The 13,937-nt window shown below is 55.6% G+C and overlaps 1 protein-coding gene across 1 annotated transcript; it reads left to right on the top strand.

The window, feature by feature from the left end:
* The first annotated feature begins 3,666 nt into the window (after positions 1 to 3,666).
* On the top strand, positions 3,667 to 13,659 carry FAM3A (FAM3 metabolism regulating signaling molecule A). Its single transcript, XM_017666410.3, has 9 exons — positions 3,667 to 3,904; positions 5,407 to 5,520; positions 6,057 to 6,080; positions 7,534 to 7,657; positions 7,740 to 7,798; positions 8,284 to 8,334; positions 8,630 to 8,714; positions 8,791 to 8,917; positions 9,746 to 13,659. Exons 1-9 carry the CDS (start codon positions 3,892 to 3,894, stop codon positions 9,839 to 9,841), a joined length of 693 nt encoding a protein of 230 aa, XP_017521899.2. The 5' UTR covers positions 3,667 to 3,891; the 3' UTR covers positions 9,842 to 13,659.
* Positions 13,660 to 13,937: the final 278 nt, after the last annotated feature.

Here is a 13,937-nt window from a genome sequence, read left to right as displayed (position 1 = left end):
AAGGTTCTAAGTAGACACAGATTTGGGGGGACCTGGCTTACTCCCAACAAAGGCAGCAGCCCCGGGCATTTGTCTGGCCCTCTCTCCCCAGATCTGCTCTCAGCCAAGCACCAGGGAGATGGCAGGAATTGACATGTCCCTGTACTTATGGCCTGGGTTCTGGTACATGGAGCTAGCTGGGAACAGAATGATCAGATGGTACACATGTTCTATGGAGAGACCAAACCAGCAGTCCAGCAAATGACTGGAGGGGAAGTGAGGACACACCAGGGCCCTGAGGCTGCCAGGCCTCTGTTCCCAGATGGGGAAGGCCCTCAGGCTGTTAGGAAAGGCTTGGCCATCGTGACTCCTCCCTCTAGCTGAGCCTGTGGCCCCTCTGCTTGGGAAGGTAATTGCCCAGGGCTTATTTGCTCCAACCACCTAGCCCTCTCCTTGGCTTTTGCCACTGTGAACCACCTAGCCCTAAGTGCATGGTTTCCTCCTGGCTGGGGTGGCAAGAATCAGCCCAGTTAGGGTGAAGCCGAAGTGTGGCTTGACAGGCAGAACCCCAGGTCTTGTGGTTGGGCTGAGGTGTGCTCTGCAGGAGTGATACAGAGACAAGGAACTCTGAATGGTGTGCTGTCCTGACCCCAGGCCATAAGCTAGGATGCTATGTTCCTGCACACATGAGCTGCCTCCTGGATGCTGTTCTTTCTCCCTGATCTCCTGTGGGTTGGGGGAGGAGGGTGATTACCAAGTTCACCTGGGTCTGGCTGAATGAGGAAGGAACTTGAAGGGACAGAGGCAGGTCACAGACCATTAAGTGACTCCTTGGATGGAATCTGAATCTCCTGGTCCCTCACAGGTCCACACAGAGCAGCTGGGAAGGCTACAGGTGGACAGGACTGGAGGTCACGCTTCAGCCCCAGGGTGGGGGCGGGAGGGGAGAGTGCGGTGCCTCCTGGAGAAGGAGCAGTGGCAGCTGGCAAATGGCCTAGTGGCTCACAGGCTCCTCGGTAACGTACAGAGGGTCTGCAGCCACAGGCCTGCAATGGGCTCCAAAAGGCCCAAGATGGTAGGTAGACTGGGAGGGGGCGAAGCAGGTCCCTGAACACACAGCCATGCCTTGCCACTGGGTGACCATGAGCCATCCAAGTCCCCAGCAGCCACAGCCCACCATCCTGGAACTGCCTATGGATCTCAGAGCAAATAAAGGACAGGGGCCCTTCCTCACCCCGCAGGGGTCTTTGTGTTCAGAGCCCCACATGTTTACAGACTGGGGGACTAGCAGAGCAGTGTGCTAGGGTAGCCCTCCCCTGGGGAGTCAGCTGACATGGCATCACCTAGAAGGACGCTCCAGAAGCATGGGAGCCCTGAGTGAAGGAGGGATTCACTGGCTCCTCCCAGGCCCTCAGCATGTGCTGACTGCACAGGGAGGTGTGTGGGAACCTCCCAATCTGATCTGAGGATCTGAGTGTCTCCACTGTGACAGGCCCAGGGCCCAGGTGAGGGCAATCAACTCAGATCTGGGTGCTGTATACTGGGGCATTGATCTGTACACTAGGAAGGAGGAGGAGGGACTGAGCAAGGTATAAGGTCCCACTGGGGACCATCAACTATCACTTCACACTGGCTGCCTGCACTGGGGCAGAGACATGAGGGCCCAGGTGAGGATGGTCAACTGAAAGCACAAATCTTGATGTCCATACTGAAAAGGAGAATGGGGGATCACTGAGGTCATTCAGCTATCACTTTGGCTCTGAGTCACTAAACAAGCAGGGACATGAAGGACTAGGTAGGGGAAGTCAACTGTCACCTCAGCTCTGGATTCCTACACAGAAGAAAGACACGACAGCCCAATTGAGAGCCACCAACTGTGACCTCAGCTCTGGGTACCTACTCTGGGATAGAGGCATGAGGAGCCTACACTGGGGCATAAGCATGCAGGCCCAGCTCAGCACTCCACGTCTACACTGAGGAAGGGGAAGTTACCAGGTGAGAGAATCAACTGTCACCTCAACTCTGGTGCCTAAACAGGCAGATATGTAAGGACCCAAGATAAATCAGCCAACTGGCACCTCAGCTAGGGGAGCAACACTGGGCCACAGGTAAGGGGGCCCAGAGGACATATTGCTGCCTCACACTGCTTCCCTGCATTAGGGCAGGGACATGAGTGTCTGTGACATGAAAGTCTAATCCTCTGTACATCCCCATTGAGAAACAGTCTTGGAGGAAAATAAGGTACTTGTGCAAGGCACCCAGGGAAGTACCACAAGGCACAGAAGAATCCCAGGCCTCTGGCCCATCACTCATAAGGTACCTCTGGGAATGGTGGATGTGCCCTGGACCCTCATGGGGACTCATTAAACCAGCCTTTCCAAAATGCCTGCTCTGAGCAAGATGTTAACACTGTCCTCTAAGAAGTACCAGTCACATGCCCAGTGACTGGCAACCCAAGAGTGTGAGTAGCTGGGACTTCCTTCTCCTGGGTCCCACAACTACAAGCAGGAAAACCTACTTAGGAGGGCACAGTGCCCAAGGTTTGATCCTCACAAATACGTGAGAGTCTGGCATATGGTAAGCATTATCTCTGATCTAAAATTTCATGACAGAAGCCAAATACTCCTGACTGCAGCAGCAGGGTCCTGAAACTGATTACCTTCATCTTGTTATGGAAGATGAGAGGCTGTTCTGTATGCCAGAGTAGAAGCTACTGGATTCTACTGTCATTGTCTGTCTCTATAGGCATTCTTGGTATCTTGGATTTTTTCTTAGAAAAGTTCTTCCTGTAAGTGGGGTCAAGGTCAGAGGGCATGGATGTATCTGCGATTCTCCTGCCACCCAGCTACCGCCCACCGGAAAGAAAGATGGGTCCAGCTAAAGGGTGGCTGCAGCTCTGCCAATGTGGGAGGTGATCAGGGTGCAGTTGGTGTCAGGGAGGCCTTCCTGAAGGAGGCCAGAGGAATAGCAGGAGCTTTTCAGTGGGGCCGTCGAGACGCTCCTCCCATCATCAGAGCAATCCTGAGTGTGAACGCACTTAGACAACAGGCTTGGTGGGAAAGGTTGGAAGGCTGAGCCTGGTCGCCTCTGTCTCGTCGCATTCTAGTGGTTTCCCCTGTGTGCTCTTCTGGACCACCACGTCCTTTAAGCACATATATCAACTTTAAAATAATTTCTAATTATGCCCCCAGATCTGCCCGCCTCTCGGAACCTATCCAGGCTTCGGGAATCCGATCGCGGGGCTCGAACGTCCCCCAGCCCGAAGGAAGGGGTCTGAGGGTAGACCTCGGGGCGGGGCCCTCGCGGGTGGGGGCGGGGCCATAGGAGCCCTGTGCGCACGTCAGAAGCGGAGCGGGCGCGGCCCCTCCCATCCGGGGGCCGGGCGGGGGAACGGGAGCGGGCGGTTGGCGTGCCGCCGGTGGGCTGGGGCCCCGCCCCCGGCCGCCATTGCGGGACCTGTCGGGACGCGTAGCGTTCCTGCTTTGCTTCCCCCGCTCCCGGCAGAGCTGGACGGCTGGCCTTCCAGGGCGGCCCGCCACCGAGCTCGCATCTACCCACGGTCAGGCAAGTCTCCGGCCGGCGCAGCCCGTGTCGCTCGCCACCAGGCCCGGGAAGGCGGCCCGAGCTCGGGGCCTCCCACGGAGGGGCTTGAGTCCCCGAGAACCATTTCCACCTCCCAGGTCCAGAGGCTCCCGTGGGCACTGTCGCGAGCCGACGGGTTCCCGAGGCCCTCAACTGTCCCGGTAGGGCTTTTCTCCGCGTTCCCGAGGAGCCTGGCCAGGGGGTTGGACGAACAAGTCGGTGCACCGATTGCGCCCCCCCAAACCTGCTCTTCTGCTTTGCTGCCCCCGGAGCGCACGGCCTCCAAACAGTGCGCCTGCTGGCGGCCCCACCCCAGTGAGAGAACTGGACATGAGGTTGGCCGGTGAGTGCCTTCCACAGTGAACGGGAGGCGGCTGGAAAGGGGACCCGGCTGGAGTCCCAGGTGTACAGAGGTCTGTGTCTGGAGGCCCCCGGTGGACTACTGGGCTTGGTTTTGGAGACGGAGAGCTCTGCACACTCATTCTGTGACCTTGACTGAGTCCTTTCACCTCCAAAGACTTCAGCTTCCTAAGCTGTGAGGTGAAGATTAGGACAGTACACTTCTCCCAACTCGGAGAACTGGCCCCTGGTTGGAAAATGAGTTGTGGGAGAGGGGTTCCAGGGAGCCTGGCGGCTGGGTGCAGTATAGCGAGGTGGGGAGCCGTGGTCTTCGAGGAGAGGCTGACCGGAGTGGCGGTGGACTTGCACAAAAAGTGGCGCCAGCCCTGCTGTCAGCTGGACCATTACAGTGAAGATGGCACGGCTTGGGGAGGGACAGGTTGGGGGTGGAGAGCAGAACTCCAGAACTGAAATCCAAGCTTGCCAAGGTTGCAGTGTTACAGATGTGCCCCAGAGGAGGCCTCCTGGAGGAACTGGCTGGGAGGGTGTGGCCTCAAGAACATAGCGACTGGGGCAGGAGAACAGAGTCAGTGCTCCGTGGGGGTGAATCGGAGGCCAAGAGTAAGTGAGAGCACCTTACGGAGAGGGAAAGTAGAGGACAGGAAAAGAAGGTACTCCGACAGAAGCCTGGGAAAGCCCAGCTTTTCAGGGAACGCGAGGGGGGAGAGGGGCGAAGATGATCTAAGCAGAGAGGGGCGAGTGTCCAGCCAGGGTTAGAGTGTGCTGCCCTGGAAGCCAGCGCCCACGGGCGTATCTCCAGCAGGAGGTCCTGGGCAGCCAACCGAGAGGTCAAGGAAGACCAGAGCAGGGCCGACAGGTGACACAGCGAGTGGATGACTCGAGGAACTGGTGGGGAAGAGGAGGGCCAGGGTGAGTGGTCAGCGGCTGGAGGGAGGTGACTCTGACGGAGGGCTTTCCCCTCCGTGCTGCCTTAGGACAGGAGGTGCCGCTGAACCTCCAGGAGAAACGGTGAGACAGAACGAGCGCTCTGACAGGGAGTCTGAGCAGGGGGGAGAGCTCGGGCTCCAGCTCTCAGCAGGTGAGGGACTGGTCCCCAAAGGGAGTAGGGGCCGCCTCCTCCATCACTGCAGGACGAAAAGAGGACAGAGCGGGTGGGACACAAACCTGTTGGCAGCCTCGGAGACAGGAAGCTGGGGGACTCCTGGGGGAGCCCTGGGGCTCTCTCGAGCAGTGACTTCTGGAAGGCGCCTCCACACCTGCCAAGGAGAACCACGTGGAGAGCCTTGGACTCAGAGTCCTCCTTCCACCTGCCAGGAGCCCGAGCTCCCCTCTCAGGCCTGGTGGGGTGGCCGGACGTTCCCGCCTTCCTGTCCTCTGGTCACTTCTTCCCAAGGGGACAGGAAGATCCAGTCATGGCAGGCCGGAGGGTCATTCCCAGCTCACTGGCCTCTGAGGTGGCCTCGCCTGTGTCTGTCTCGCCTCCAGGCCCCCTCCGCATCGTGGCCCTGGTCGTCGTCGCGGGCCTCACCTGGATCATAGTCAGCGTCCTCCGAGGTGGGCCTGGCGGCGGCTTCCCTCGCATCCAGCAACTCTTCACCAGTGAGTGTGGGCCCCTTCCCCGCCTCCTCATGGAGGTCACCGGGGTGGCTGCCCGGGCCTGGGGGCTGAGGCTCCAGGGGGTGGACCATGTTTCCTGGCCAGCCACCTCCAGCTGCCACTAGTCTGTCTCGGGAGGCACCTGGCACAGCCTGCCCCCACCCACCCAGGTGCTTCACATGGGAATGCCAGGCCCCACTAATCACAGTTCTGTGTCCAGGTGGAGTCAGTGGGGTCTGAGTGAGGGGCAGAAGGGCTTGCTCCCTGCTTGCTCCTTGCAGGTCCTCCACTGGGCTATGAGATGGGGAGGCACTCGACCCTTCTTACTGGTGACAGGTCACCTAAGTACTTGTTACAATTCTGATTTACCGTTTTCCTGGAGCAGGGAGCTTTGCATCTGAACGTCATTGAGATTTGAGCAGGAATGTGCCTGAGCCTAACTGCCCCTCCACCTTGACTTCATGGTGTAGGGCCAGGCTGCCCTGCTGCAGGCCCCAGGAGGCTTCCACACTAACAGAAACAACTCTCTATACCCACAGGCCCAGAGGACTCAGTGACTGCAGGTAAGGCTCCTCTCACCTCCCTGCTCCTCCCCTGTGCCCGTCCCAGTCCTCCAGCATTCCTGTTCTCCATCCCTCCCCAAACTAGCCATCATGGCCCACTGGGGCTCTTGCTGTGAACCTAGAAAACAAGTTACCTCTTCCAAGAATACACTGGGGGAGAGGCATAGGGTAGACATTCCCATTCCAAAATGGAGAAACTAGAATAAATAGTCCCAAACAAGTCTGAAACCCAGTAGGGCAAATGCCATTAGGTCTCAAGGCCTGAGAAGAATCTACTTTCCACAAAACACTAGAAAATAATCTGGCCAAGTCTTTCTTCCAACATCCTCATTTCTATCTGCAGTCTCTCCAGAAGCAACTTTAATGTTCACATTTCTAGCAACATTGTGGTCATGATGATATATGCATTCTCCAAGATGACAGAAGTTCTCTCTACTGCTCTTCTCTCTTCTAAGTTCTCACCAGAATTACTTTTAACAGCTATATTCCTATCAACAGTCTCTCAAGGCAGTCTAGGCCTTTTCTAGCATGCAGCTCCAAACTCTACAGCCTCTCCCCATCATCCGGTTCCAAAGCCATTCCCCCAGTTTTGGAGATTGGTTGCAGCAGCCCTCCACTTCCTGGTTTCAAAATCTGTGTCAGTGTCCTGGGGTGGCCATGACAGATCACCACACACCAGGCGGCTTAAACAACAGAGATTTCTTCTCTCCCAGTTCTGGAGGCGAGAAGCCTGAAGCCACGGTGTGGGCAGGGCGGGACTCCCTGCAGAGGCTCCAGGGGAGGGTCCTTCCTCGCCCCCAGCGTCGGGGGGCCCCAGGGCCCTTGGCTTGTGGCCACATCACTCCTGTCTCTGCTCTGTCGCCGTGTGGACGCCTCCCCTGTGACTGTGTCTGTCCTCTTCTGTCTCTTATAAGGACACTTGTCACTGCATTTAGGGCCCACCAGGGAAATCCAGGAAGCTCTCGTCTTAATTAATTGTGTCTTCAATGACCCTATTTCCTAATAGGGTCACACTCTGAAGTACTGGGAGTTAAGACTTCAACATATCTCTTGTAGGGACAAAATTCAACCTTAACAGAGACTGTCCTAGTCCTATCCTCCCACCTCCACCCCCTGGGAACCAGGTGCTCTCTTTGCACCTGCTGCTCTCCTGTGGTCTGGTGGGGCTGCCCTCCCATCTGCCCCTTCCTCCTCTGGGCTGTATTCTTCGTAGGGCCAAGGCCCAGGCCAGCCCTCGTGCCTCCTTTTTCTTCTCCCACCAATGGCAGAAAAGCTTCCCAGGATTCACAGTGTCTGTGGAAGTATCCCTGGCCTTGGCCTGAACCATACACCCACCAGTTCCCTGCTCTGTGGTCACTCATTCCTTCCTATACGCTGGTCCTGGCCTCCCCCTCTCAGATCTCGGGTGACCTGAGGGCCAGGCCCGTGGGTCACCCCTGCTGTCCCTGCCCAGAGCCTCGAGCCAGGAAGTACAAGTGTGGCCTGCCCCAGCCGTGTCCTGAGGAGCACCTGGCTTTCCGTGTAGTCAGCGGGGCTGCCAATGTCATTGGACCCAAGATCTGCCTGGAGGACAAGATGTGAGCTCTGGAGGGTGGCCGGGGGTGGCTGAGGGGAAGAATGGGGGCTAGGAGCTGTGCGAGGGCTCTGTCCTCCCGCCAGGCTCATGAGCAGTGTCAAGGACAACGTGGGCCGCGGACTGAACATTGCCCTGGTGAACGGTGAGCCCCCTTGGACGTGGGGTCTGTTCAGGCTAGAGAAGTGCAGCCATGCTGTGACCTGCCACCCTTCTGCCCCATGTGGAGGCATCTGGGTGTTTGCCTCACTCCACCCATCTGAGAATTCCCAGGGAAGCCTGGGAAGGGGTCTGTGCAAGCTGAAGGCTCCACAGAAGAAGCGACCCAATGAACAAAAGCATGGTAGCAGCACAGACCTACAAGTGTACGAGAAGCTAGGGGGTGCTTCATGGGGAGCCCCTGGAGGGTATTCAATGCAAGGCAGAAGCTCTGCAGCTTTGAGTGGGCCACAGTTGTCTGAACAAGCAGCATGCATGGGGCACGAATATGGAGGATGTTTGAAACACTTCCAGAAGGGCTACATCCTGTAGCCACTGCCATTTCCTAAGTCTGGTCTGGCAGGGCTGTGTAGTAGGTGGAGCCGCCCTGGCAACTCACCCAGCAGGACCCCTTTCTCCCTCTCGACTCAGGAGTCAGCGGTGAGCTCATTGAGGCCCGGGCCTTCGACATGTGGGCAGGAGGTGAGTGGCAGCTGTGGCCTCCTGTCCTTTGACTGCAGTGGAATGACTGGGTGTCTTTTCCCTGTCCACTCACTGGGGGCTTCCTGAGTACTTCCTTAGGTCTTGAAAAGCTGGGGGTGGGACAGGTGTACGGTCATAGGGATGGCCCTGCTTCGTCTGCCAGTTTGTCCCTTCACTCACTTGGTAACCCTTTGGGGTGTGTCCCTGGCCTGGTCCCTTCTTGGAGAACAGGGCTGGTGTGGGAGGGATGCTCAGTGGTGCCTGATGCTGTGTCCCATGGGGCCTGTGCCCCCAGATGTCAACGATCTGCTGAAGTTTATCCGGCCACTGCATGAAGGTACCCTGGTGTTCGTGGCCTCCTACGATGACCCAGCCACCAAGTAAGTGCCTGTCGGGGCCCGCCTCAGCCTTTCTCTTCTCTGGCTATGGCTCACATCTCTTCTTTCTGTGCGGCAGGATGAATGAAGAGACCAGGAAGCTTTTCAGTGATCTGGGCAGCAAGAACATCAAGGATGTGGCCTTCCGGGACAGCTGGGTGTTCGTGGGGGCCAAGGGTGTGCAGAACAAGAGCCCCTTTGAGCAGGTACCTGTGGAGAGGAGCCTTGCAGTCTGCCCACCCCTTCTGCATAATCCTTTGAGGACCCTTTCTGCTCATGCTGCAGCCTTCCCTGAATTCTGACCCAGCAGCCATACCCCCAGTGGCCCTGGCCCCCTTACTATCTATACTTTTAACCATCCTGTCCTGTATGGATTTCATCCTAAAGGGTCTTTAAATAGCAAAGCTTCCCCATTGTCAAGACTCACAACTAAGAAGTCTTCCACCCAGACACCTTCAAGATGCTCAGTCCTGTCCCATTCTCCCAAAACCCAGTGCCCCAGTCCACACTGCATGTTGTCCTCCCACTGGCCCTGGCTGCCCCCTGGCTGCTCCTCTGGGCCACATATGTCAGGCCCCCTGTGAGGGGCTGGCCTGCTTCAGGTACCATCGTCATCTCTGGGAGGCTCCCAGCCCTGTGAAAGCCATAGTATCCCAAACCCTGTTCCCCAGAGCAGCACAAAGCAAACACGCTGTTCTAGTGATTTCCAGAAAGCTCTGGTTGTCAAAAGAATAGCTCAGTCCCCACAGAAGTAACATTCCCCCTCCGGCCTTGCTCTTCCTGCAGCTTCTAGCAGCTCCCTGTGGGCTAGGTGAGGGTGGGAAAGCACACACTCCCTTCTTACCTTCCTGCTGTGTGCCAGGCTCAAATAAGTGCAAAGAAGTTGGCCCCCCACTCCATCTGTGAGAGGGGGAGACCACTGTTGGGACAGACAGAGGGGGCGATTACACTGGGTGCACAGCTGGTTGACACAGCCACAAGGGGACTGAGGGCTGCGACCGTGACTTCCTGCCTCCCCCCCCCCCGCCCCGCAGCACATGAAGAACAGCAAGCACACCAATAAGTATGAAGGCTGGCCCGGGGCACTGGACATGGAAGGCTGTGTCCCGAAGAGGACCACGGCCAGCTAGCCAGCCAAGCACAAGCAGCAGGCAAGGGAGGTGGTGGTGGCGGCGGCGGCGGTGGCAGCAGCACAAGGGCAGGGCTGAGGACTGACTCCATGCCCAGCCACAAGTGCTCTCTTGCCCCAACATTGGGGCCCCAAGGTGGTGACCAGTGGCCAGAGTGTGGGGGCTGCAGGACCGGTCCCATCTTGCTCTGTCAGGGGGACTCAGGTACCCATGTCCTTTTCCTAAAGCTGCCTCCCTTTGTCAGCCCCCACCTGATCCCCACGCACCCCAGCCACAAGGGCCCTGGCGCTCGCCCCCTCACTGCCCAAGTCTGGCAGCAGCTCTCCAGAAGTGTGGGGCATCTTCCAGAATATCTTCCTCCAGAGCCTCTCGCTGCTCTGTAGGCTAATCCTGTTTCCAGCTGCTTTGGGAACCTTACTGCCTCTTGCCTGCTGCCTCACTTCCTGCAGGAAGGGGCCACCTTCGAGCCAGGCCAGCTGGGGCTGTAAGGCATAGCAAGCCTGATCTCGGCCCCTAGCTCAGCAGGTGGCAGCTCCTGCGGTTTGTCAGAGGGCCTGCCTTCTAAATGACCTCTTAATAAATTGGTGGCCCTCAATGGAATTAAGTGCATTTAGTGGGGAGTTAGGGGTGGCATTCTCTTTGCAGGGAGGAACATGTCCCTGAGGCTCAGCGTACCTGTCCCCACAGCCTTAGCAGATAGCCTTTGTGTCCAGGGCTCCTGCCACAGACAGGTCCTGCTGTGGCTGAGCTGTGACTCAGGCAGTAAACAGAATGGCTTCCCAGCTGCCATCCCCATAGCCTTCCTGGGAGAGATGATTCTGCCCTCTGGGATTCAGGAAACTCACCGACTCTTATCCACAGTGCGGACCTACAGGGACAGGAATGGGGGTTAAAACCAGCCCAGTTGCCTAACCTGCTACCCCGGCCTCCCTCAAGAGCTAGTGTGTCACACTCGACTTTGGACACCTTTGAAATTAGGGCTGCAAAGGGCTGGGTCATGTGGGCTACTTGGCATTTCTAGCAGCTTAGTTATATCCTTCATTCAGCAGGAAACTAAGGAGTTTCGCTGGAGTAGCACATCTGGGGGTGCAGAAGCAGCCAGGGGTCAGAAAAAGGAGTGCTCAGAGAAGGAGGTTTGGACCTCCTAGCTATAAAGAATTGGGTCGCCAGCCAGGCAATCTCAAGAGGGCCGTGGTGGAGCCAAGGGTCTTAAAAGTCCTGCTTCTGGGAGTCAGATGCTGCCAGCGTGCAAACAAAGCATTTATGGAACAGACAGAAGTTAGAGGCTGTGGGCATGATAGCAAGGCCATGACGGGTCAGGGCGGTGGAGACTTGAGAAGGGCTCAGGAGATGGTGATCAAAGAAGCTAACGCTGTGCCTGACCCTGTGGCAAGCACTTTACATGTGTTCAATTTAATACTTTTCCTTTTTTGGCGAAGTGTTAGGTTCACACCAAAGCTGAGCAGAGAGTACAGAAAGATTACCACCTACCCAGCCTCTCCTGACACAGTCATCACCAGAAGCCCAGACTTGACATTAGGGTGCCCTCTTGATGGTATACAGTCTGTGGGTTTGACAAATGTATGATGACATGTATCCACTATTATAGTAGTAGACATGTATTCATCTTTTAAACATCCCCCAAAGTAGAGAAAACGAGTTCGCATGTGCCCATCAGAGCTGCCACAGCGATCAACATGGGGCCAGCGTTTCCTCTTCACCCGCCACAACCCAATATGTTGAAGCTAATTGAACCTTAGTTCTTTCGCCAGCACCCCAGTTATACACATTACCTGCTCAATCCTCATGACAACCCAAGCAAAAAGGACTGCTGTTATCCCCATTTCCAGAAGAGGTTAAAGGTCCCTGGCAAGCTGAGGGAGAATTTCACTGGAGCCAGAGGTTAGAAGCTAGATAGGTGGGGCTCCACAAGGCCAGTAGCTTGGCTCAGATGAACACAATCTCACTGAAGGTCCACAGGGCAAGGCTGGGAAGCACTTAAGCCCCACTGTGCCTCAACTGCTGTGAGTGCCTGACCTTCCTAGGACATTCACCAAGTGCTTGTCCTGGGTCACACACCCTTTCACCTGCTGGGATCTCAGGACTGTGCCCCAGCAATGGCTCCTAACTCCTCAGGGGGCTGTGCCCTTGCTAGAGGCACACAGAACAGCAGGCCAGCTTTAGCTCCCACTAGGCCCAGTGCAGACTCAGAAGCTGATAGTGGTGAAGAGTGTAGCCTGTACAAGTTTCCAAACTAGAGGTCAAGTGTTATATATCCCACAGCCCTCCACCAGGGTGCCCCAGCCAAAACCTATCCTTTGGAAGTTAGGACATCACAAGTGCCAGAATGCCAACTCAAACTGGCATAAGCAAAAATAATGACAGGCAGGGAGTCATATTGTTCTTATAATGGACCCCAATGCCCATTGGTGATTCCAGCTCCAAAAATGTCATCAGGACAGGAGCTCTCCAAGTCTTGGATCTGATTTTCTACTTGCTTCCTTGTCAAACATGCTGTCTTCTCCAGGCAGGGGGAGCAATAGTAGAGGTCCCAGTCTAGCAACCACAGCAAAAAGAGCTCCCACCCACCCAACACTTCAGTACAAGCCCTAACTCTCATTGGTCCAGAGTGGATTATGGGCTTTTCTGTGCATCAGTCTGTGTGGCTCTGATACCCATGGGCACATGCCCACTCCAGCGTCCAACACAGGGGTCATCCACATGCAAATCTTGTGTACCAAGAGGAGCTATGCTTCCCCAAAAAGAAAATTGAGGTGCTGTGACCTGATGCTGGGTAGGCAAAAATGATTGTCACTATACCTCCCTGTTAAATACGAAATGCATCCCATATTTGTGATTGCATAGAATGTGCCTTCCATGCATGTGTGCTTATCACATAGTATCTTTGGAGATTCCTGCCTGGAGAGCAGCAGGTGGGCACACATCTCAGGGTCACATCACCATCATGATCCTATTACATAATATGGTGGCAGGTGTCCCATCTGAATTATATTTAGGTTGTTTATCTCTTTGCTCAATCCAGATGACTTCTCTTTGGGAACTAGATATCCTTGACTGATGTGTAAGAGCCCTTCCTCCTCTTCTGGGGTAAATTAATCTCTTAAACCAACTATGGACACTCTCTTAGCTTTAATGTAGCCATCTTTTTCCAGCAGGGAAGGCCCCCAAATTTTCTCATGTCAAACACCCCACTGGGCCACTCTGGCCTTTCAGGGAAAGCTGAAGTCACTGAAAATAATGAGGAGCAGCCTTCTGAATACATTCGCTCTCCATGACCCCTGGCACCACTCCCCTTCGGTTGGAATACAAACACACAGGTTTCCTCCAAGGAGGACACATCTTGGCTGCTTCCAGCTGAGGCATCCCCTTCCTCCAGCCAGTTCTACCCAGTCCTCGGATAGCCCCATCCCCACTGCTCTTTTGCAAACTGCAGTCTTCAACACAGCAGGTGCCAAGCCCAGCCTTCTTACTCGTGCCAGCCTGCTCCACCAAGACCCCTCAACCCCATTTGAGAGGGAGAGCATGAACGTTCCAGCACACCAAGTCCACAACACAAATAGCTTATGCCTTACTGGTCCTCTGAAGCTAAAGAACAGCTTACAGCTATGGCCTCTGAATGTTCTTGACCACCCTGACATAAAGCCTCTTGAGCATGCACCCCCCACCATGTGTATATCTACTTACATATCAGCTGGAGGTTCTAATCTGAACTTGATAAAACACAAACATGAACTTTTAAATAAGTGTATTTGGGTAAGTTGGGATTTTTCATTAAATTTATAATATTTGAAAAGCTAGAGACGCTATGGTTTTTTGTTTTGGACATTCTCAGCTTTGTGCCTTGTGTACCTCCCTGGGGGCAAGTACCTGCAACTCAGGAGCCCACCGGCCTCCATCAGAGCCGCAACAGGAGGTTCCTCCAGAGCACTGGGTAGCCACGGAGTTACCAGGGTACTGACTGAAGTTGCCCCCCAGCCTCTGGGAATATGCAAACCCCCTTCGACTCCGTACATGCTTACTGTATTCCCATGCCCTTTTTACACCCTCACCACCTTTTTGCCCATCCGTATGCCCA

The sequence above is a fragment of the Manis javanica genome, chromosome X (assembly GCF_040802235.1).
Source record: "Manis javanica isolate MJ-LG chromosome X, MJ_LKY, whole genome shotgun sequence".
Taxonomy (NCBI): Eukaryota; Metazoa; Chordata; class Mammalia; order Pholidota; family Manidae; genus Manis; species Manis javanica.
The sequence above is the reverse complement of the archived record's forward strand: the minus strand, read 5'-3'. Positions and strand labels throughout refer to the sequence as shown.